The sequence below is a fragment of the Rhopilema esculentum genome, chromosome 8 (assembly GCF_057945365.1).
Source record: "Rhopilema esculentum isolate cy_ngs chromosome 8, ASM5794536v1, whole genome shotgun sequence".
In the NCBI taxonomy this organism is placed as follows: Eukaryota; Metazoa; Cnidaria; class Scyphozoa; order Rhizostomeae; family Rhizostomatidae; genus Rhopilema; species Rhopilema esculentum.
In genome coordinates, this window is record NC_142822.1 from 4181307 (window position 1) to 4206064 (window position 24758).

At 36.2% G+C, this 24758-nt stretch overlaps 2 protein-coding genes across 4 annotated transcripts in view; one reads left to right on the forward strand and one right to left on the reverse strand.

Annotated features, from left to right (window-relative positions):
• The window catches only part of LOC135695027 (putative E3 ubiquitin-protein ligase UBR7), a 29126-nt gene extending 15623 nt beyond the window's left edge, over nucleotides 1-13503 (forward strand). The window contains exons 4-11 of the mRNA XM_065213965.2: nucleotides 5283-5378; nucleotides 6597-6650; nucleotides 7706-7802; nucleotides 8689-8840; nucleotides 9558-9728; nucleotides 10098-10263; nucleotides 12144-12205; nucleotides 13038-13503. Of these exons, the coding sequence (XP_065070037.2) occupies nucleotides 5283-5378; nucleotides 6597-6650; nucleotides 7706-7802; nucleotides 8689-8840; nucleotides 9558-9728; nucleotides 10098-10263; nucleotides 12144-12205; nucleotides 13038-13139 (900 nt within the window). The 3' untranslated portion in view covers nucleotides 13140-13503. The remainder of the gene's footprint in view (nucleotides 1-5282; nucleotides 5379-6596; nucleotides 6651-7705; nucleotides 7803-8688; nucleotides 8841-9557; nucleotides 9729-10097; nucleotides 10264-12143; nucleotides 12206-13037) is intronic.
• Nucleotides 13400-23721, reverse strand: LOC135695022 (asparagine synthetase domain-containing protein 1). Of its 3 annotated transcripts, none has more exons than XM_065213959.2 (12): nucleotides 22975-23721; nucleotides 21776-21991; nucleotides 20350-20493; nucleotides 19748-19873; nucleotides 18845-19512; nucleotides 17909-18104; nucleotides 16650-16684; nucleotides 15731-15890; nucleotides 15225-15292; nucleotides 14785-14868; nucleotides 14118-14208; nucleotides 13400-13704 (listed from the first exon to the last, which is right to left on the reverse strand). In XM_065213959.2, the coding sequence occupies exons 1-12, from the start codon at nucleotides 23071-23073 to the stop codon at nucleotides 13507-13509; spliced, it is 2085 nt and encodes a 694-aa protein (XP_065070031.2). In that variant the 5' UTR covers nucleotides 23074-23721; the 3' UTR covers nucleotides 13400-13506. The 3 variants fall into 3 exon arrangements, with proteins under 3 accessions (XP_065070031.2, XP_065070033.2, XP_065070032.2); XM_065213961.2 differs by having other exon boundaries at nucleotides 23023-23720; XM_065213960.2 differs by lacking the exon at nucleotides 22975-23721 and adding an exon at nucleotides 22283-22967.
• Nucleotides 23722-24758: the final 1037 nt, after the last annotated feature.

Here is a 24758-nt window from a genome sequence, read left to right on the forward strand (position 1 = left end):
AGCAGCTAAATGAAAAAAGCTGCCAATGGCGATTGAGACTGAATTGAATGGGAATAGATTTTAGAATTTTTAAAATTTTTAATGTACTTGTAATCGAAAGGGAGGGGGCAGTTTCATCGCTACTGGGAGACCTAGGGAGTGGTGCAAATTCTGAAATCCAAACCAAGGTTGGTTATCCGGTGGATGTGCCTAGGGGTATGACCATACGAGCATTATTTCCTTTATTTGTCCGGAAACGAATTAGGCTGGCTGTTTGCAACATTTACCGCATGTGTAATATCAATTTTATAGTATCCGGTTGCGAGTTTTGTGTATTATTTATGACGTACTTCTGCAGACAGTGCTTCGTAACCATTGTGTAATGTTTTGACAATGTTTTGATTCTTAAGCATTTTTTATGTGCATTTTCTTACTTAATAGCCAAAGTTGACTTTCTATGTGCACGTATTTTCTATAAACTATTAAAGGCACTTAGGCCAATCTTCGACATTGAAGGATGCTCAGAAATTGTAATACCAGAGCACTGTAACTTTTTCAATTATTCACAAAAGTGCTCCAAATGTTGCGAGCAACAGCAGGTTTCGAAATATATGCAGATGTGTCCTGAGCCATTTATTTCTATTTTATTTCGATGTCAGCAAGGACATTATCAATAACATGATTTTGTTATGGAGGACTTTTAGTGTAGGGTCCTGAAAACGCTACTGTTGAGTTGCTTTGAATCTTCTACCCTCTTACACTGCTCTAGTTTAACGCCTGTGCTAACTGTTCTCGCCTGTGCTAACTGTTATCGCCTGTGCATGCAACATGAAGTACTGTGATTTTATTATTTGCCTCCTCAAACTGCACGTAGAGAGGTCAGATTTGAACGTATCTTTTATTGTGTTAAATAAGGAAACATACAAACGATGAACGACAGGTCTTTTGGCTTTAAGAACCTTAGTAAAAACGAATCCATGCTTTAAAGTGGGTAAGCTCTTTTTGGTCAGTATTGTACCATCAATCCTTGCTAAGACCTTGCTATAAAAAACCAAGCTCCTTTTTATCTAATGCAAGTAGAACGTCAAGCCCATCAGTTTGGGAAATACAGGCTAGGAAACTTGTCATCAATTTGTTTCGAAGCAAGCTTTGCTCTAGCTATGCATTGCTTTCAAGGAGAAATAGTAAGAGGATAGTCTCTCAATGTTTTCAAACTTTTTGTAATAAAAAAAGATTGTGCAGAAGAGAAACTTAATAATCATGAGCTACTTTAAAAGAATTAAAAGGTTTATTGAAAGTTCCCTTATGTCCTACCTATATAAACCGTTTTACTTTCGTTTACTTTTGTTAAGTTAGAAGAACTGCTGAATATCTTTCTTCTAAGAAACACATTTAATTGGTGTTTTCCGTGCCTCCAAATATGCGAACGTAAAACCTAGCATAACAGCCTACTGCAATTTCTTGATACTTGTTGACGGAATGTTTTGCCTTCTCCTTCATGCTTCATATCACCATTTTCCATTATTCCAGTTTTTAACTTTTTATTAGTTGGTTATACACAAAGTCGTAACGTGAGCCTCTTTTTCGCTTGAAAATGGTGATTCCTTCACTCTCACGTTGATTGCTCGGAGAGGTTGATTGGTGAATGCAAGATACTTGATTGCCCAGACACTGTTGATTGTTTTGGTCAATTTTCAACGTATGATTTCATTCAACGTGATTCTTAGCGCTAGATTTAACAGTAACCCAGATTTCCCGCTTATCAGAAACGCAATCACAGGCTCATCTTGTTTGCTACATACTTAGCCGTACTTTTAAAATCTAAAGAAGCATTAGCGAACAATTGTGTTAGAAGCAAAGCCGGGAAATTAAGCCTATATCTCTTTTCAAGCTCGGGCAAATACCCCTCTTCAAAACCAAGACCTTTGATGCATTTAGACTTTACCTAGTCAAATACCGTTTCATGTGACCGTTAATAACAACTTTAAGCCAGAATAATTACATTACAGTGCAAGGCAGCCCTTCGTTGTGTGTTCTCATAAACAGCTTGTACGCAACTAAACAGTAGATTTGCAATTATGCGTAGAACGACGCAAACGACCAGTCTTAGGCCATGCTCAGCTCGCTTGCGTTCGTCATCTCTAAATGTAAAGCTACGAAAGTGAAGGATAAATAACGCTTTTAACCTGTATCGTTAGAACTAAAAGTCATGCACTGCACAAGCCTTTATGAAGTATTATGGAGCTATCTAGAATAGGTTCTTCGATGTTTTCTTTGTGTTATCAAAAGTACATTGCAGGTCACAGCGCCTGATCAGCGATTGCAACTGATATGTGATTGCAACTGTTTATAACTGAGGGAAAGCCTCAATACTGCGCTATTTATATCACCAACAAAAATACGGCATGCTGCGAATCATCTAATGGCTGTTTATACTTCAGTGTTCATTGCTGCAATAAACGTTGATTAATTATTCTGCTCGTGCTTTTGGCTTGTGTCTTGAAATTGTCATCCTTTAGTTATTGTTTGAATTCTTCTTGTGTCCATGCCCAAGGCCTGAAAAGGCCATAAGATGAGATTTTCAAGAGTGAAGCGAGAAACGTTCTCAGTTTCGCTCTAGCCAGAAATTATTCAAATCCTATTAATTCAGTCATCTTTTTAGCCCCTCAAATTGTGAATTTCATTTGTTTCTAACACACCTGCAAAGGGTTTTCACTTCAGACTCCCACAGTCTGTTAAAACGTTTGCAATCTTATAGGGTTCCTGTTTCTAAATTTTTTTGGTCAACAATCTTAACTTCCAAAACGAGGCTCCATAGCTGATGCTAGCCCATTTAAAATACGAGTACAAATTAATTTTTCGCCTATCTGTTTAAGATAACGTGTAGCCGAGATCAAGGTTTTTATTGCACAAGAACAGATAAAAATCCCACATTTGATCGCGAAAGAGCCACAACATCTGCGTTTTCTCGCACTGTACACTAATTGTTTCCTATAAATATTTACGAATGTATTTTATGATGACGTCAGTAGCAGGTCAGGTGGCATGTACTTGAATCAGTTTTGCGTTTTCGATGAGGAAACTTTATATCTTATGAAGTTGTGTTATCACAATATCTGCAAAGACAGTAAATGTTTACATTAACATTCGCAGAAACTGATCATATATATTTATCTAGATTTTAGTTTGTTTCAATTTGCATTTCAAGGATAATTATTTGTTGAATTCCCAATTATTTGAAGTTATGCAACTGAAATGAGTTCCTCACTAGAAGTGCTCGTTAGCCAGTGCGACTTAAAACTAGCGTTTGGAGGCAGCAAAGGCTCCTTTCGATCCAAGTTCCGTTGCTCGCCTCGTATCCACCTAGACCCGGTGTGCTGCATGGAGGCTGCAGAAACCATCATCCTGGACAAAATTTTTCGAGTCAAATTGCCGTTTTTGCAACTTTCTTCTTTACGTAATTTTCTACAAATGACTATTAGTTTTATCAGTTGTGCTTTAAGCAAAATGCATTCAACATTTTATTGGGTGAGGGGGGGGGGGGGAGTTATTTTTCAAAGAAAAAAGAAAACATCAACTTTTCTTGAATAGTTTGAGCTATTACTGTCCAGCATTGTAGCCACCCTGCTGCATCACATAGTTTGCCTAGAACATAGTTTCCTCTCTTTCCTCTCTCTTTTCAATTTACGCATGGATATTATACAAGGGTCGCCATTACCTTTTGATTATGATATTACCTGACAAATAGTGATATTTTAGCTGCTGAAATCGAATCGGTGTCGTAACATGGTATTATTAGTAGCTTGTTCAAATGACTTTGTTTGAGCCCTGCTTCTGGTTCTTCTTTCCTTATATCGATGTGTCATTAAAAAGAACGTGTGCCTTTTGTGTACCATCACACTAGGTATCTCGCGAGTAAGGCGTTTTTTAGTGTGGCCTCAGCATAACCATCTTAAATTTATTTAATGCGGATTAAATTGATTGAATCCTTCTCATTTCATTGGATTATTGACAAAAGCGTTTGGCAGTCACTCTGCAAGCAGTATAGCTCTATGTTTTAGTCTTTAAGTACTCGCCTCTCACCGCGCAGATTGTCGTATAAATCTATAAATCCGCGCATGGAATTGACCGTTGGACGCTGCCACGTTTTCTGAATAGATTCACTGTCCAAAGGCATAATGGCTCACTTCTTTTGCATTAGCCTGTAATCCTTATTTTCAATTCTCTTCTCAACGCCCAAGCTGTAACCAAGGAATAGATAACTCAACTGTGCTATGACTCAACTGTGTTGCTAAATAAATCAAGGTTTTGATGGGTTTTGTTAAACCATTTGCCCTATATTTCACTTAACTGACACGTCCATTATCGCATTCTTATCCTGTTGTTAAAGAATCTTTATCAGAAAATAACACATTGAAGATCTGCTTTACTGTGTTGATTCTTCAGTATAAAAACAGTCTTTATTTTCATGTATTGTAGAGCACTCTCGCTTTAGAAAAAAGGCGACTTCCCGCAAAGAGTGCACCCTTATGACCAGCCAGTTCCAACCAATTTCTTCCTTAAGATAAACCTTTAAGATAAAAAGCTAATAAAATGGCATTTGATGCTACCAATCCTATATGCACTTTAATACCAAGATCCAAAAAGCCAGTCTGACAACATCTTCCTCGCGTCAGTATGTTGCTAAGAAAACCAACTAAACTTTGGGGACAAAAATTGAATGTTGATAAAAACCAGTTGTGATTTACTACACACCATCGTGTTTTCGTAGACTTAGCTAATTGTATCAAAGGAGAAAATAATTATATATCTCAAACACTTTACTGTATAGGTCAACCAGTTTGGCTGTTTATTTAGAAAGGGTAAAAGTGATTCCCCTTGCTATTGTGTGATTTTGTATTGGGAGCCAGCCTACCAATATTTCTAAATCTATCTTCGTGGTTTGATCAAAGTGAACTGCGCCTCTTATGAAAAAGAGAATTAATGTGGGCTATTATAGTATCTATAAAAAGCTTTTGCGGAATGGTTCATCTTATTTTAACAATGTAACTTTATTCGGGAGAAAACCTTAGACGGTATGAATTAGAGCAAATCAATCATTCCATGCTTTTACTTTGTTATTCTAATCTGTATATATGTATATCTGTATTTTTAAATTTTAGCGTTTATCGTTTTCTTTGTACAGGGCAGCTTGGAAAGCAATTTATGTATGTAGTTTTACCCTGTGTAAATAATTAAAAATGAAATGAAACTGAAATGAAAATTCCAAGCCTTTGATAAACAGTAAAACTCCGTATTTTCAGGAAAAAGACAAAAAGAACCACGGCAACACATATAACCATAACTTCCAAGGCAAATATTGCACTTGTGGAAGGCCTTATCCTGATCCAGAGGATGAGGTTTGTCTAGTTAATTATTCACATTTGCTGGTTTTTATGATAACACTGAGATTGCCTATCTTACGTTTAGGTATATCCTATCATGTCTCGCCGTTGCAGTGCCACCTCTTTTACACCCATCTGTAACAAGCCCAGTAAATTTCTGCCCCCGTTGAAAGATTTACTGACCAAGTCCCTCTGAGAGAATTGACAGATTCTCGAGATACCCTTTTAGAGCCATGTCAAGTCGTAACTGCAGTTCAACCCTAATAAGCTCTCAGTCACCTTATAATTTCCGCCGGTTTTAGAGCGTCCATTAAGTGTTGGAAGGAGTGTCCGCCAGTGTCGGAGTTTCCATTCAGTTTTGGGAGTGTCCTGTTGGTGTATACATTCAGTGTCGAAGGGAGTGTCCGCCGGTTTTAGAGCGTCAATTCAGTTTTGGAGTGTCCTGTTGGCGTGTCCATTAAGTGTTGGAAGAGTATCCGCCAGTGTCGGAGTTCCATTCAGTTTTGGGAGTGTCCTGCTGGTGTATACATTCAGTGTGAAAAGGAGTGTCCGCCAGTGTCGGATCGTCCATTCAGTCGTGGGAGTGCCCTGTTGGAGTTAGAAGTTAGAAAGAGTGTCCGGCAGTGTTGGAGTGTCTATTCAATATTAGAGAGAGGGTCTATTCATTTTACCCAATTTGTGAGTGAGGTCATTTTTTGCATTCAATTTCTTTCGGATGTCAGATCGTTGCAGTGCGTTTAGAAGCCTCAGCTGATTTCAATCCAATCGGATAAATTCAGATTACAGTAGTTAACATTTCTAGATGCAAAGTCACGAGAACATAGATTGAATGTTTCCTTTTCAAGAATCGAATGAGCCAATTGGCTGGCCGATTGTTTTCCTTCATCTCTGCCAAATGTCCTCAAGCGAAAACGAAATGTTTCTAGTTATAAAACACAGGATCATCTCAGCCCAAAAGGCAACATTTGTTGAAGAACTTCAACTGTTCAATAGGAAAATTTGTTAAATTTTAAGCTCTGAAGTAAAGGGATGTGGAGGATTCCACTAAATTTGTTGATAATATATCCCAAGTCTTATTATGAATTTTTTAAAATGCTATGTTTATAAGTTATAGCGCATTTTAAAGATCACCAATCAGCAACTGAAAAACCAGTTAAAGCCTAGAGGAACAATGTCTTTGGCGAGTAGATCCTCGTTTAGACTTATTTGATAATATTCTGTTTCTGATTTTAGATCGAGGATGAAATGATTCAATGTGTTGTTTGTGAAGACTGGTACCACTCCAGGGTAAGCTTGCCTCTGTTCCTAAGGTCGTGGCAGTAGAAGATGGTTGCCTAATATTGAACTACAGCAGGTTCCACAACGAACCTTATTCTGTTGTAGCGCGATAGATAATTTTACTTTGCGGTCATTTTCAAAGCTTGTTATTAAAACTGAATATTTAATTGTCCCAGCTAAGATTGTGTTTTCTTCTATGTGCTGCCTTCCCGAATAGTGACGTCAATTCCATGATATTTGTGCTGATAGGAAAGAGATATAAATGTTCTGTGTGCATGATAAGCTAAGATTATCTGTCAATTGCGCTGTCATAAACAGAGACTGAACATCGTTTGGGCTGCTCGTAATTATACGTAGGCGAAAATTTGGTAGAAAGAAAAAAAACCACGATCTTATGATGTTATTCTAAAGCGAAAGCCCTTTGTTTGCTAGAGAATGATGTTCGCTGGCAACCTAGAATTTGAAAACTACAGCAGTGTAATGGGATTCTCCCGCCCCCTTTTGGTTTGGGGATGCCCAACTTTTAGAATCTGGCAAGATTAGTCATTATATCAAAGGATATAATCCACCAATTTGGCTGAATGTTTACTTTTTCGCACACCTATGTCTTTCCAGATTGTAGTACATGAAATATTTTTGGATTTTTTTTGCTAGGGGATGTAGGTTTTTCTTTATTCTTGTTTCTTTGATTCCCTTTCGTATCTGACATGAAATTGCCATTAAATCTTAAGAACTGGTCGTTTAGGGTAATTTTTGCTTTATTTGAGTGGCAGGTTACGGAAGAATATTTTTCATTATTTGACTTTCTTGCTTTACTTTGTAATTATTCAACATTAAAGGATAAGTCTTACAAATCCTTAAATGAACACCTTTCTAATAAGGACAGTATGCGGTACCATTCTCCAGGTATCTGCAGCTAGTTGCGAAGACTTATGGCAGATAAATCTGAATGAATCTAAGGTTGCAATCTGTAAGCGTAATTTTAGCTATAATTGGTCAAGTGTCCTTTTGCAATAGATCTGAAAAGTTTATTTCTATCACTCCATGTTGTCTCTTTCTTTTAGCATCTTGGCACGCTAGCCCCTATCGAATACGAAGAAATGATTTGTGATGCCTGTATGCAGAACCTCGACTTTCTCCGTTGGTATAAAAGCATTTCAGGTAGTCTGCTTGCAAGATCTAGCTGTTTGAAATTACTACCGAGTAGAATCGCTATAGCCAAAGACCGCGGAACAGGGCCGCCAACAGGGTGGGGGCAAGGGGCGAATTTCCCCAGGGCCTCGGGATCTAAGGGGCCTAATAAAGTAATGAATTACATTTCAAATGGAATAAACTAAAAGTAACAGAATTTTTCCAAAAAATAGTAGAACTTTTTAAGCAATTGCAAGAAAATTAATGAATTCAAGCTGATCTAAAGGGCATGCTCGCAAAAAGTTCGCTCGCCTTCCATTGTACCATGGCCTCCAAACCCCTTGGTGGCCTTTTGCGGAGCTGTGGAGCTTAGGCCTGCCAAGTAATTTTTAAAAATGGTACTTAAAGCAATGCGAAAATACTCTTGCTTTTTGCCTTTAGCATGTTGAGACACCCCACCCCAAATCCCTAATATGCACTGAGGCCCCTGGCTACAGCACGTTACTAGCATCATTCTCATCATTTGTAAAGCATCATTTGCATGTTAAACTAAAACAACATTATTTTTCCAAAGAAAATTTATTTATTTCATGCAAAAAGCATAAATGGTACGAAGCATCAAATCATGAAATAATCTTCGAAACGAAAAGTGATATTTCATCATATTAAACATCTTCAAAGAAACGTCGGCTGTTAAAAAAGAGTATTAAGTTTAACTGTATTTCTGTTTTTCCTGCGAAAATTGAATTACTATCTTTAGCCTTGAACATTTAATTGATGTTTTTTTATCTTCAAATCTTCAAACAAATAGAATCCTCAGAAAACGATCTCGTGGTAGTTAATATTATTAAATTTAAAGAAAACTTGTCTCAAATGTCTGTCTTATCTATAGTGACACATGCGATCTTCTCTTTAGTAAAAAGCCAAGATAAATCCCCACAGAAAAAGGAGGTTTCTGAAGAGAAGCCGAAGTTAATCAATGACAAAGACAGTAATCAAGACCAAGGCCCGTCCGAAGAAAAGCCTGCAGATAATGAAAGTTCTGTTGCAACATCCACAAACTCCGAGGTACGCCTTGAAGTTAGGTCACACATGCATGTTTTTGGTTTATGTTAAATTTAAGCTAGCTTTTTTTAATCTAATTCCAGTATACATATAGAAACGGGCCTCCTCAAGAAGCGTAGAACTCTTTTCTATGAATGTCAAAATTACTTTCGAAAGTGCTTTGCCTTGAAAATTTGCCATCAGGTCGTTTGTATATGTCAAAGGTGGACAATTCGCTCTCTCACGCACCAGGGACGACCGGTTTTTATCTGCGGGAAACCACTTATCGTTACACAGGGTATCCGCTGGGCGACCAAATTTTTCTGGAAATGTCCACTCCTGGCGTCAGATTTCCCTTTCGGGAGACTACAAGTCATATCAAGATAAAATAAGGAACTAAGATAGTCTAACTAAAACCCCTCGATTTACCTCACCTTTTGCATCCCAATATTCGGTGGAACGGGCTCTGTTGTCCGAAACAAGACCACCTTTGACAAGAGCAAGCCTTGCCGAGGCGAATGAGCCGTGGTCTCCCAGCAGAGACCCCCTTTAACTGCAGTTGTCCACCCCTTCCCCTTTAACTGCAGTTGTCCACCCCTGATATCTCCTCTTGAGAAATTTATTTAAGAGCATTGAAATTTGAGACAATTTAATTTGAATTTGTTTTGGAAATTCAAAGGGGAACGAATAATTTCCATGTCAGTATCCTTCACGTTTCAAACATCTTTGATGTTTTTGTAGGTCGCTGGAGCATCACAGAAAGAGACTGATGCTGGATCATCACAAAATGATTCTTGCAAGCTACAGTCACTCAAAACAGGAAACGAAGGAATAGATGAAAACGCAGTTCTGAAAGCCACGTTCTGGCCAAGCCAATGGAGAAAGCTGTTGTGTAAATGCAGTGAATGCCAGGTAAGTTCGAGATGATTAATCAGAATTCCAATCGGTGGGATTCTTCCAGGTTGTACGAATTTTTTGCAATTTTCTGCTCATAGTGCACTATTTGAAATTATTTTTAGAGTCTAAAAAGCGGAATCGAGGAGAGTACTTTGTGAAAGATTAGTGAAAACGAAACAAACGCCAGATCCAGAACACGCCCTGATTTCATAGTTTTTATTGAAAGATTGTTGATTGTAAGAAGTTTCGGCTTAACGAACGAGCACTTTCTTAACTTTCTTTGAAAGTTGTTCCCTCTTAATGGCAGATTTCATTTAAGTGAAGCGATCAAAATGTTGTTGATCTGACAACGGGTTTGTGATTGAACCTCTCTCTTGTTTATAGAAACTTTACAATTCCAAAGGAGTTTCCTTCATTACAAACGAAGACGACACTGTTCGAGTATACGAAGATAAAGGTAGAAAAATGCAAGGGAACAACTCATCGTTTGATAAAGGAATGCAAGCCCTTAACAGTATGGATCGTATTAATCAAGTGGAAATCTTAACCGGTAGGACAAACTATGTGGTTTATATTTAGTCATCAAAGTTCACGTCTTTAAATGTATTAACTTCGCTGAAATCGCCATTAAAGTACCTCTCTCCTAATAACAGACACCTTCAAACAGAGGGCAAGAAGCTTAATCCCAAAGCTCTTTAATAGTCTACGATACAATTTCCTGATAGTGGCACCAAACTTGAAACTTAAGTTTCAACTTAGAACTGTCCTGTCTTATTACACCAAAGGCTACGTTCCCACCTCCCCCCCTCCCCATTTTCATTGTTGACATCTCTATAACTAAAGTACATTTACACCAATTTTGAATAGGGGAAGGAAGTAGGGGTTTGACTTTACATACATGCTACAGAGCATGTGTTTATAGGTTTGTCCCAAGTAGATAGCGGACACCCCTTTGATTGCGGATACCCCTATGATAGCGGACATGAGGCCAGGATTGTAGATAGCGGACACTTATGCAAAGCACGATAACTTTGGCATATATGTAGTGAACAACGTCAAGATAGCACAGAAGAGTGGGAGCAATTTTATTTATTTGCAAATAGTAGGGTAAAAACATTTTCAGATTTTGTGCATTAATGTTTTAATCTATGATCTAATTTGACGAAAACAGTCAAGAACTGGTCCTCTGGAAAGTAAAGAATCATAGTTATTTTCTAGATCCTTTTAGGCGCTACAGTCCATTCAGCGGAAGTTCGGTTTGGAGGAGTTAACAGTTTCTGATAAAAGTAAACCCGTATCCCCCAAAACAATATTCTTCGCACGAAAATGCCCCCAAAAAAGCTCGTACCAAAATTCCCCCAAAAAAGAACCTAGTTTGCAGCTTGTATGGTCATATAAGGACCAAAGATTTTTATTCTAAAGGGTGTGTTTTTGTGTGGTTTTTATTCTAAGGAGTGTGTTTTTGGAGAGAGAAAGAGCGAAATTCTTTATATATAAAACCTCAATTTGTTCATTTTACTGAGATAGAAAAAAGCAATACATAGACTTGAAGGGGTTTGTAGCTCAAAGTTGCCAACGGACTGCAATTATAAATGATCCATGGTCAACATGCGACATTTCATGAAGATACGTATTAGATATTAATAACTTTATTTCTCGGCCTGAAAAAGGCTCGTAAATTAAAGTTTCTTTGATAAAAAAGCATTTTGCATGTGCTTAAACACTTATGCTCATCTTTGCAGGGATTAACCATTATATCGTTTTAATTTTTTTTTCTTATCAGAAACTTAGTCTTAGCAACATTTTTTTGAAGGGGGGAGGGTTGTCCTGTGAACAATTTGCATAGCAGCTGGATGGGCAATGGCGCCTCAGAGAACTTTCTTTAAGACAGTAGACTTTTTAAGTCTATGATTTTTAAGACAAATGCTTTGACCAGCTGAATTCGAATACAGTAGCCAATGTAGTTCAAATATAAGCCAAAATTTAAGACTTTTCAGATGGATGGTTTTTAGCAGTAGATTTGTAGAAAGTAGGCATTTTGTACGACATTGTTTTGTTGAACTGATTTGGACGGATTTGATATATTCCAGTTTGTCACTTTGTCGTGAGTTTTGGTTCTTACAGAGCCCTCGTTGATAAAAGCAATGTCTGTGTTGAAGAGGGTACCATGAATAAATATTTTTGTTACTCGTTTATTTATTTGATATTTACTTGCTTTTTTTTCTATTCTGAGTGTAGAATTGAGTTAGATAATCTACCAAACCAAATGATATTTTGTCAAAGTAAAACTATTTTTCTTATTTTGTATCATTTTTAAAGCTATATATTTCCGTTTTTTATTTACGCCTTCTACAGAACTTTGAAAAGTAAGTCACTTTCTAAGTAAGTAAGAAACTGCTCATTTTTCAAATATTTTTTATTCTTTCCTAGAATACAATGATATGAAAAACCAGCTTCATGATTTTTTCAAATCATTCGTGGGCGAAGGAAAGGTGGGAAAGCGTACTTAATAGTAATTCGTATTAAGTTTCCTTAGCATTTGTTTTATCTCTTATTTTATCTTGGTTTTATTTTACATATTAAGATAAGAGATGTCTTACTGCACCTCAAATCAACCAGAATTCTACTGATTCTACTAAAGAAATTTTAATATTTGGATAATTAGCTTTCATTTCCGTCTGCCCTGTATCTGCATCAATATGGTATCTTGAAAGGGATTTAAAATAATCCTCACTGGCATCGAAGGCCTACTGTCTGGTTAAGTAACCTAACCACTGCAACTCGAAAACTAATCAAATTTGCGAAGAATCAAATATGTATCCACCAGATTGTAAAGTCCCGGCGTCCAATTTAAAATTTAAAGAATTGGTGAATGAATAGTAATGAAAATATGAACTATCATTGATTTATCATGAAACATTGTTACTGAAAAAGAAATATTTATTTTTTGCGATTTCCTGAAAGAGAAGCCAAGCAAATGTGCCTTGATTGGCAGAAAATTATTCGGCTTGAAAAGGACACGCTTTCCAGCTTTCTGTGGTTTTGTTTCGAAAACCAAAATAAAACTAAGCATATCCTAAGGAAAAACAAGTTCCATTTCCCTGGGAAATCTTCCTTAACAAGAAATTTGAGCAATCTGCTAGCAAAAGCATCAACAACAAACATACTAAAAACAACAAAAACAGAAAAGTAACAGAAAAATATGAAATCATAGGTTAAGTTAGCTTACTTGATTACTCTTTTTTAACACTGCATTTTTAATTAGACTTCGAGTTCATGACACCTTGAGTTCATGTTGCCAACAATATGTAATCTTTGTTGCAGGTTGTCACTAAGGAAGATGTGGAAGGGTTTTTTGAAGGAATGACAGCGCGGAAGAAGAGGCGAATGGAAGAAGGTCCAGGTTTGCAGATGCATTGTAAGTAGAAATAGAGAAAGACTTATTAAAGTGTACTGGGTTTTTTAATACGAGAGCTGAAGACCGACTGCATCTTTTTAAAGTACGCAAGTCCACAATATTAAATCAGTTCTTTGGAAAAAATGCGATATAGGCTTGGCTGAACTGATGCTTCCAAAGGGAAGTAACATCTTTTGTTATTACCAAGTGTTTGGTTGTCGCAAATCAAACAGCGTCTTCGTATGATAATTTTTGAAGAGCAGAAAACTATGGACAGTTAAAAAATCTGTAGTAGTTAAGTTTGACTTGGAGCCAACATTAATTTTGCAAAAAAAATAAAAATTATATAAAATTGAAAATGAGTTAAAAATATTTAAAGATTTCCGTTAAAAATGTTTATGTTTGTTGATCGCGCTCCTGCAGCCTGTTGCAAGTGTCACTTCCTTTCTCCTTTGAGTTTTCTATCTTTGCTATTTTTGATCCAAACTGAATTGCCCTTTTTGGCAGAACAGCTGCTCCATGTAGGTTCAGTTTCCTTGCCATCTCCCGCAACAGCCTCTTCTCTCCATGACCACGTGGTAGCCTTGGATCACACTGTGCAAACAGAAATGCTTTATCCACATGCATTATGTAAAACAAATGAAATCATCAGGTCTTGTTTTTTATTCAAAACATTAAATATTGAACTTTAATAACATTAAGTGCAGTACTTGAAACCTATGATCCAGGACAGACGGTGTTGAGAGATTGCACCCCTTTCTCCCCAATTCGATGTTGATATCCTTACTTTTAAAACGAAATTTAAAGGGGAAAGGGGGACAAAGTTTTATATGCATACTACCTGTCATGTGTCTATAGGCGTTTATCTGTCCAGCTTTGAATACTATGTCTAAATGACTATAGAAAAGATGAACACATTTGTGGATTCTGTATGATACAATTAATAGTTATTTGCATAGCAAATATCTAGATATTATCAAATCGTAGTAATAAGAGCTGTCAACTACCTTAATCCAAATGGGTACTCTTTTCAAAAAAGCCACCACATTTTCATCAAGGAAAGGGAACCGTGCTTCGCGTCCATGATCCGAGATACAACTGTAAGGAATTGAAACATACAATTACACTGAGACCACATTCAATGACTAATCGATTAAGACATTAGCTCGAACGCTTGGAATAATAGATTTCTGATCGATTTCTAGCTGATTTCCAATTGATTCCTGGCTAATTTCTGATTGATTTCCAATTGATTTCAGATCGATTTCTAATTTATGATAATGATTATGAACCTTAAATACGATTATGGATGCAATACAGCATACAAAATCCTATGAAATTTTAGAATTTATTTTTAGGTCTTCTTATCGCTGCAATAGGATACCTTCTTTCTTAATATTTGCGATATGAGTTGAAAAACACACTACTTAGTGTTTCGCCTCGACCGCTATTCACGATATGCACAAAATTCGCTGATTTTATAATATTTCAAACAATCAACGTGATAGGTCCTTGAACCCAACAACTGTGAACATGGGCTTCAAACTTAAACTTCGCTCCTTAGAGTAACAACAATCTAATGTCTGCCTACTGTTTACATTGATGCTTCAAACGGCCTTTCATGTTGACATAATTCTCATTACGTCAATTTGCAATCATAAAAGATTCACTAACCGGTCATCCCTTCCAAGATTTCTTGATGATATCCTATCGATTTCCATCTCCATTTCTTCTTTCAAGCCTTCCCATCCAAACTTCCTAAAATCAAAAATGATTAAAAGCCAACTTCGTTTTAACTTATAAATTTTATCAAATGTCAAAACAAAGACGATCAAACCAGATTAAAGAACATTGTCATAAAATGTGTTAGGAGAAGGTCGTGTCCTAAACTGAAGGCTTATCAATATTTAAATTATAAAAATCTTCTATTTTTACTGCCATTTCTATACATTCTTGTGAAACGTCCTTCTTTTCTGAGAAAATAGCTTTGTCAGCTATGATGTCAGACAGCTACACGATATTTGCCAATGTAAAACTCGGAAAGGCTAGAGAATCAGATGCAGGAATGACATATTCTTATACTTCCAGTTTTGATGTCAATGCTGAAAACATACTCGAATTTACTCCTATGTCGAGCATAGCCTCCTAGCTGCTCATCTGCTCCCATTCCAGTCAGCAGCACCTGTCAAGCAACCAAAATATCCTTTGATAGATGAGTTGACAATAGAAACCAGTCTATCGAATGATATTATTGAATACCACTCGTATTATTTACAAACCCTTGACTGTCGAAGGATTTTCAGGAATATTTACATTCCATGGAAATAGTATCTAACTTGATCTGGTGATGAAGACTGAATATTTTGTTTGTCAAAATACATAAACTTTGTAATCACATTATGCTGTTTGGTCTACTTAAAAACATGTCTAGACCTACTATTTTATTCTTGCCCATGAACCATTTTTTCTCTATTCCTTCGCCTACATTCTACTCCTACACCTTTTACCAACCTAACATCAATTGAAATTAAAGTTTCCATACACCATGGTACTCCCACACTAAAGAATAGACTTGGCGACCATAACTTCCTTTTCACAACAAATGCCAAGCATCACTCACCTTCGCGTTGCTTGTATAGTCTTCAGCCTTTTTAACCAGCTTTCCATTATCAAGTACAAATCGTGCACCCCTGCCTCTTGCTGCAAACCATATTGCACAGCCAATGCTGTCATCCAGAACCGTTGCCAGTGGATACACTAGGTGCTTCACATGCTCTTCTCTGTGAAAAGAAACAAAAAATGTTTGTTTTTGACATTACGTGCATCATTTTAGAAGTAGCAATTTGAATGGTATTATATCAATTGCACATACTGGATTTTTCTTTTTTATTTTGCTAAATGTTAATGTCTCGCATTAACAATTTACATTCCAGTAGCTTTATCAAAGCAACACAAACTTTCAAAGACTAAAATGTTTACTAAAATGGCCTAATTCTTGAAGATATGCATAACGATGTGAGCTCAATGGCAGAGAAAATTTTCTCTATAAAAAAGGCGTTTTGAAGGAGTGCCACACTTTCAATAAGCAAACCACAGATAACAGGCAAAGGACTGTGTTTACAAGAACTGAAAAATTACATGGAAGGCTTTTATTGACAGTATCAGGATATTTTTTATTAATTGTTCCAAAATTATTTCCCCCTTTACTTAACCAGGAGGATATCATCAACTGACTGTTGGTATTCATAGAACTTGTTTCTTAAGGTTTTATATTTGCTTTGCTAAAGAAAGTTGTTACAGATTTCTCATGATATTTTAGCAAACCAGATTTTCATTCTTTTGAAAGCTTTCCTTCAGGTTTGGAAACGCTTCTACTCAAGGATATTCAAGTGTCTTTCTAAAGACGTCATGAGAAATTTTTTTTAGAAATGTTTACTTTTGACCAGCTAACTTACAAGGACACCTTCTTTCTTGGTGGTTAATAATTTTTTGCGGAAGGAAGTAGCGAAACTTTACATCAAAATTAATTTATCAAATACCTGGCACTTTTCAATTCTTCAAGAGTAACATTTATCTATAAAAATAAACAGACAAAGAATTTAACAGGTTTTATAAAACGATTCAATCATTTAGTAAAAATTTGAGAATAATCTACAACTTCTAATTTTTTTATCACCTCCTTTTGTGATTGCTTTGCAACAAGGGAGTTGTTGGAGAGAACAGCGGTGGCAAATGTTCCCCAAAGCATCTTTCTGTCAGAATTTTTCTGGGTTTTGCCTGGTCAATGTCAAATGATATTCGTGCTGTTCATCAAGAGCTGGGGAACACAGTCTTCGTCATTCAATGCGTGCGATTGCACGCACACGCATCGGCATACGCATGGAGCAAATAATGCGAGCGATTAGGCACACGCATGAGTCAGACATTTGACCGTTGTTTTTGACCTTTCTAGGGTTGTAGTTTTATAACATGTTGAAAGTTTTGCTTCCAAAAGTCGAATAACATTGAATTATTTTTACAATAGCGTTTTCGGAGGAGATACGATGTCGTCGTAGGCAAGCCGAAAACTGAATACGTACAGCAAATTTAACATACGAAAATCCCAATACTCATTATCAATACCTTGTGGCTTGGAGTCAATAAAAACACCATAAAAGGAAGTTTTCAACAATACTGTCTTTTTCATCGCAATTTTCACTGTTTAAAATGTTCCCTGCGCGGAAAATCTTTGTCTGTAAAATGTTTCCATGAGCATTAATTTCCTCGTATATTTTTAGGATAGGGAGCGCTCAGGCTACTTTTTTGGGTCTAGAATTAGAACAAGCTTTTAATTCCCGAAAATACACGCAATGCGCCTCAATACACCCACCAAAAGCGCTCACCAAAAGTAACGTTTTTACAAATCAACTGACAGAAGTTAGAAAACTGATAACAAAAGATTTTTTAAAAAATATCATTTTTTTGCACAAAAAGTGGGGAGGTGGCCTTTTGTTTTTGGGGACCCTGGGTAAGAGTGTGAATCTCATGCATTGAATATATTATGTTTGCGATTTACCACACTCATGACAATATCTTTATGACGAAGACTGGGAACACATTAAATAAAATTTTGTCAAATAAGCAAATGTTGCTAGGCCTCACTCAGATAAATATTCCCTTTCCTTGATAAGTAAGGCTAAAGTTGTGTTCATCAGAAATAGAGTTATGTCTACCTCAAGTATAATACTGAAGCCACAACTTCTGCCTAGTATATAAATTGCCTTACTACATGTATAATTAGGTTTAAGGATGATTTTACCTCTATATAGTTCCACCTTCTTTTGGGATTCAATTCACAAACACCAGATTTCCCTGTGATTCTGTCTGGTACGTCATATGGTTCCTTTTTCTCACTTTCTTTTGGATTTTTTTTGTGGGCATTCAAATTTTGTTGATTGACTCTTTGCTCAAATGCCACATTGAATAAATCAATGACTTCATTTTTTGGAATACACCTTGCATACAAAATGATCCAAATGAAAACCTTATCATTATTTTATTAATAAAACACCATAAGGGCATTGTATGTAGTTTAGTCCTTCCACGGGGTATACTTAAAGGAAATCTGATTCCTTTTGTAAACACTTTTGCTAACAATGATAACATGGTTACACCAATTCATGTTATTTTTTTACTTAAATGAATGTTTTTTATTATATTGATTAAACGATCCAATCATCTCTTACATTACCTCCTCAATCAGCCTTCAGAGAAACCCTAACTCCTCATTCCATTTAAACTTCAAGTTGTTTTCTTTCAAAACGAATGACTCCCCTTCCAAATGTGAAACTCTGTTTACTTTGGAAGTCAATTGAAAGCTCCCATCCGCATATGGTTTTGGGATGATACCTTGAGAACAACTTTCAGCAACCCCTTTCTCCGCCATGAGGGTTTCAGACATTAGTAACAGATGCTCAAAGAGCAAGTAGGGCACAACAGATGTTTACAGTCCCTTTCGAGCTACTGTGTGAGAGAAGTACTGAATATATTGAAAGTTTTTATAATCATTGCTGACTATGAAAGCGCCTTGTGTAATAAAAGGGGTATAGTGGAAACTTTCAATGTGATTGGAGATTGCAACCTGGTGGTTATGATTCTGATTATTACAGCCCATTTCAAATACATCTGAATGACTTATAATCATGCCTTTAGAAGAAAGTGGCTTTAAACAATTAAAAACAAGTAGCCAATTTACCTGTCAGCCAAAGCCGCAAGAACCATAGAGTCAATCCCTCCAGAAAAAAGTATTCCAACATTTGCAACCTGTTTGCCCTCTTTAGTATCTATGGTCTGTAAACTGTCCAAAATACCCTCCTTGTTTTTTAGTTCAGGAAATTTTTCTCGTGGTAAATTATAAACTCTTCGTCTTGTTGCTTCCTCCATCACTTCCAAGAATAATGATGCATATTCTTCCAACATCATTGCATTTTCAGATGTTTCCTTTGCTGGTGGCTCAGTATAAGGCTTTAGATGAATGCAACTGCACAATTTACATAATAAATCTGTGTTTACTGCTTCATACATACTTTCTTTGTCTGCTACTGAACTATTTTCACATGCTCCAACTTTCTCATCTGAACATTCTTTAAAAACATTCTTTTCAGTACTTAAACAATTTTCAGTATCAAATTTTGCATTTTCTGTACTTTCTTTCTTTGGTGATAAACAATTACAAACACTTTTTTCAAGTAACATATTTCTGAGTCCATGATCTGATCTTGGAACTTGCATTGAGAAAGCTTTTATGCATTGTTCGAATTTATTTCCACTGCTGCCTATGAATTCATCAGTGGGATTCCAAAAGTCCAATACATCTTTCATTTTGATACAGTAAAGCATCTTTGCAGGTATTTCAGTAAAATCCTTTAAAAGCAGATATCGAGAAAAGAAGGTAATTTCATAAAACTTTGCTTGTAGAAGTATTGTTTTAACAAATGCATTCTGTTTGAGGTATAAAAGAAATAACATTTATAAGCAACCTGCTGCATGCACATGACTTTTTAGCAATATTTTGTGCATCAAGATTATTGAATTTAAGTAATTTTGCATTTAGAAAGAAGGTAAAATGAAGAGAGTACAAATACCAAACAAAACTAACCATTTTGTCTGAGTCATGTGCCACAGACTTCAAAATAAACTGGTCTGAGGTGGATTTTGGGAAATGCCATAGTAAACTGCGCCTTCCAAAATAGTCACGACCAAACCAAAGAAGTCCTTGATTTTTCTAGTATATTAAAAAAATCATCTAATTTTTTAAATACTTTTGAGAATACTTTTCTCAAAAAACGTACACATATCAGCTGGTGAATGCTTTGTCAGCTAACGGTCATATGTGTACATGATCCTTCGACTTGCTCACAAAGAATTTATCTAGATTTAAAACATATGATCATTATTTGTGAAGTTGTTGAAAGCATGTCACATGTCAATAGCAGAATTTGATACTTTGAGAAATTATGGGCATCTTGGCTTTAAGCTTGCAGAGATCTCTTTCATTGTAGTTATGTTTTTCTTCCTATGTAATATAATTTTTGAATTGTAAGTGCCTTTCATGGTGGGAACTCTGATGACCTTCGCATCTATTCCTGCCATGATATGCACATAACCTTACTATGTATTGTTTTATTTAATTGATGATAAAAAAGCTTGCAGAAGCCATGGTTCCAGGAAAGCTAAACAAGAACCCAATCATATATTTACCTGCCAATAAACAAAGGCCCATGGACCATGAATATTTCCAAATATCTTCATCATATATTCAGCATTTTTCTCCTCATTACACTGTGCTTGAATACCTGACAAAACCTCTAATAATTTCTCACCATCATTTTCATCATTTCCAACCTATATTATAAATTTTATTAGCACTTCCATATCTTAAAATTTGCTGAGAAGAAAGAAATAGTAGGAGATTTATAAAATGTACCAGCTGTTTCAACCAAAAACTTTTTCTAAAATTTTTTACACCAGTTTTTAACTCTCCCATAAATCAAATCTGATAGCTTTATTTTGCAAACAGCACAGCATAGTATAAGGTTTTGAACTACAATGATTAAAAGGTTTTTTATAAATAAATGAGGAATCTTTTTTGATAAGTACTTCAAAATCAGAAAATCAAAAGGATATGTAAAATATGACAACTTTTAAGAAGATCTTAGAAAAATATTTAAAGCAAAGCTGAAGAAGATGCTGCTGATCAAGTGAGGTTGCTTGTGGTGTAGTAGAAGAAAATGTAAGTAAGGGTTTGGATTGCCAACTCTAGCTTATGAAATGCAGAGCACCATGAAGTCATTGGCAGGCATATGGCTACCTTTTCGGAGAGGGGTGATTGCACCTGTTTACCCAATTGTGTTTTGTTGTTGGCTTCACAGCCATGGTGTTGGAAATATTTCTTGTGGATGATTAGTAAGTTCAGATCATATGTATAGGGTAAAAACTTCAAACTTAGTTCATTGCACTAGCTTTATGCCACAGGAACTTTTGTTTCAAGGATTTTTGGCTCATGAAGGTTTTAAAAATTTCAAATGTACTCCAGTTAGGCATTAGCCATAAAATCAGTTGAGTCAATTATATTATAGCAGTGCAGTAGAATCCCATTTTAACATACTGGGTTAATACGTACTTTATGATATAACATACTGGTGTGCTTGGTTCCAGCAAAAGATGTGCTTGGTTTTAGTCAATTTTTACACACGTCCTGGTAACAACGTGCTTCGGATATAACATACTTAAACTGTGGTCCCTTAAAGTATGTTATAGCTGGATTATACTGTAGAGGGCAATGTATCTCATTATTCTTCCTTGATTGCATGCATTTTCATACAATCTTCATGTTAACAATGTTTGCTGTATTGTGTTTTCCTTAAATTGTCATAAAATCAGTATCACAAAATACAATGAAAACTTGTATGTACACTAAAGTTTTGGTTTCAAACTGAAGCTGAAGTTTAATAAAAAAATGAAATTGAAAGTACTTCATAAAAGGAGGCCGGGATTTTAATTGAGGCCTCTTCGTTACCTCTTGTAGTTGGTGTATTGAATCCTCAAAAATAAGTCTTGCATTCAAATTTATTTGAAAAATCCAACATTTAGTAAATATTTTAACTGAAAATTTTGCTTAAGTCACCTTGATATCTCCACCAAAGATTTCCCCATTCCAAAGAAGAATATTTCCAGCACAATCTTTCAGGGGTTGCACTGTTAAACATCCACGAAGATGCAGCACATAACCAGCAAATTCCATCTCAAGCTTATAGCTCCCATTTTGAAACTTATTTAAGATTTCTTTGAAATTTCCAACAGCATCTGGTCCTCTGTTTGAAAGTCGGCATACTGACTTTCCCTAGGATTTAAGGTGTTAGCAATTAGTGGTATGATGGGATTTTTGCTAAAGAGCAGTTCAACGCCTTTGAAAAGATCTCTGGAGTGATTTTATAGCTAAGTTGCAAAGAAAACATCTCAAGTAATAGGAAAATGTTCCATAAATCACTTTGAAAGGATCTTGGCAACAAACATAGAGCCAGTGGATTTTCAGTTTTCAGTTTGAGTTTTTATTGACAATCATTACTAAATACATAATACAAATATAGGCAGTTGAATTACCTAGATTAACTAAAACAATCAAAATACTTACACATAATACTTCCACACCAGACACAGAAGAAAGTGAAGAAAACAAGGCACAATACTGTACAGAACATGGAAAGAGCATGGGTTTCAGAAGCAGTCAACAAGACTACATCCGAAAACCATGCTCGTATGTATTTAGGCATAATTGTCTGAGGAGGAGCTCTCTGATAATTAAACTAATCGAGAGAGAGCCCCCCCCCCTTCCCCTCTTAAAACTAGAAAAACATCGACAAACTTAAAAAAAGAACACAAGATCAGAAGATGTCTCCAAAGAAAGAGATAATTAAATAATTTTTCCTCGATTTAGATGTGGAATTAAGGACTATAACCATTTACAAGGACTTCTTTCAGTTTTGACTTGAAAATATTTACTTACATTCACTTAACTTACAAATAAACTTACAAGAAAATTGCACTGCAAATATAAGATATTCAAAGGACAAGATGCTTGTCGAAAAAACAATTTTGTAACAATATCAACAATGATCAAAACAACAAGGATTTCATAAGTGAATGATCTTGGGTACATGGCCAGTTGGTCCTTTCTTTTACCCGTCAACTTTCCATGTACCTATCTCATATTGTACTTTTTATTGTCTTGAATTTTTGGAATATTTTGATTATTAACTTGGGTTATGTTGAAAATTTTTTTTGGTATGAGTTAATAATAATGGGTGATACTAGACATCTAGAGACCTTGCTTTCCCGGTTTTGCGTTGCTGTTAAATCCAAGTGTTCGCTAACCTTTTCGGCTTTCTGATGTTCTGTTTGCAAAATAAAGCATATCCCGCACATGTTTTTTTTTCGAGTGCGACTTTATCAAACTGCCTCGATATAATAAAGTGGTTTTGCCGCCAAGCCTCATCCTCAATGATATAGAAGCGCCGAAGGCGCTAGATGTCTTAACTCGCAGGTCATCTGTGAGGCAAATTTGTTTACTTCCGCCATTTTGAATAGTGGCAAAAAGGAACTTGCTCCATACTGAGCCCTTATAAATTTGGTAAAAGTAAGGATTGATTTCGTTCATATCTCTTTCGAATGTCGATGTGAAATTTGGTGAGTGGCCTTATATTGCACTTAAATTTATGAATTGATGTTAATATTGGAAAAATAAGCCGTCGTTCGCAAATTCCAAGCGTTTACAGTCGCGGTGCTTGCTGTGGTGTTTTCTGTCTCTTCGAAATTCCAGAAAATAATGATTGATCTGTTTTAAAACGGATCCAGCAACAATGTTTAGCCATTCAATGCATAAATTTCTTAACACATTTGTACAAAGATGTGATTTAGTTTTTTTGTTTACAGAAACTGCTATGAAATATCAAGGCCACACTCTAGAAAAAGCCGGTCATAATTCATAATTCAATGCTTGGATATTAATAACAGAATCTAAATATGGTTACCAATTTCTGATTTTATATAATCATTGATATTTTTAAACTATTTCAAAACCACACTCAGGGGCGTTCTGGCGTCAAAATCGCAGGGTGGCGAGAAAACTCAAGGGCCCGGTTTAGGGCGTGGCGGGAAAAATTGAGCCACACCCACTAAAAATGTGGCTTAGAATACTATTGATTCAATAAAAATTGATAATCAAGCAATACGCTAAACAGCAGCAGTATATCGACTTTCGTAATTTCGGACCCAATTGGATCCATACCTTTCCTCTCGTGTAAACAGGCTTTAAAATCCCATGTAGAGTTAAGAATCAAGATCAAAAATTATTTAAATTCTCAGAGTTTCAACTCTTTTCGAAGAAGTGCAAATGAATCAGCAAATTGGCCAATGACTTGCTCGTAATCGAGTGGAAAGTTTTCTCTTCTTTTGAAATTATCAGTAGCGCTGAATAATCTTTCAAAGGAAACTTGGGTGCAGCTAAGTGTCATCAAGCATTTATACGCGTTGTAGAGGGAAGGGTATGCTGCTAGGTGCATATTGTATTCACTAATTTTTTATAGAGACCAGTACCAGTAATTTTTTATAGAAACCGAGTCGGGCCGGGCCGAGCCGAGTCAGCCCGGGGCGAGTCAGCCCGGACCGAGTTAGCCCAAATCAACCTTGGCTAGGTAACTTTGTGTTCGCACTACAGAAAATATTACTTGGGTTCACTCTACCCCGTACCCAGGCTAAAACAAGGTTCGATAGGATAGTGTAGACAAACAGGGTCATACATAAATGATATCACCCATAATTTAAATATTTTTTGGCCCCCTGCCCTCCTGTGTCACCACCTCTCTGAACCCCTCTATTATATTGCCAATTACGTCACTTCTCACAATCCCCCCCCCCCCTAGCCCTTCGCTATACATTCATTTGAAAAGGAGAGCAAAGCGAAAAAGCACAATTTCTTTTTTATCTCTTCGTCCGACGCTTAATAATGAAAGCAAGTGAAATTATTTCCAATCGAAAGCCCGGTTTACACTACAAAAAGCTACCCGGGTTCAACCTGTGTTGAGTTCACCCAGGGTAAACTCTCTTCAATT

What these genes read in the sequence shown, in the direction of transcription:
- LOC135695022 (XM_065213959.2), bottom strand. Translation starts at nt 23,073, where the DNA reads ATGTGCGGGATATGCTTTATTTTGCAAACAGAACATCAGAAAGCCGAA. An exon ending in GAAGGTGGAACTATATAGAG is followed by an intron (nt 16,685 to 17,908) that starts GTAAAATCATCC and finishes TTATTTTTATAG; the next exon opens with ATAAATGTTACTCTTGAAGA. An exon ending in CGACATAGGAGTAAATTCGA is followed by an intron (nt 14,869 to 15,224) that starts GTATGTTTTCAG and finishes TTTTGATTTTAG; the next exon opens with GAAGTTTGGATGGGAAGGCT.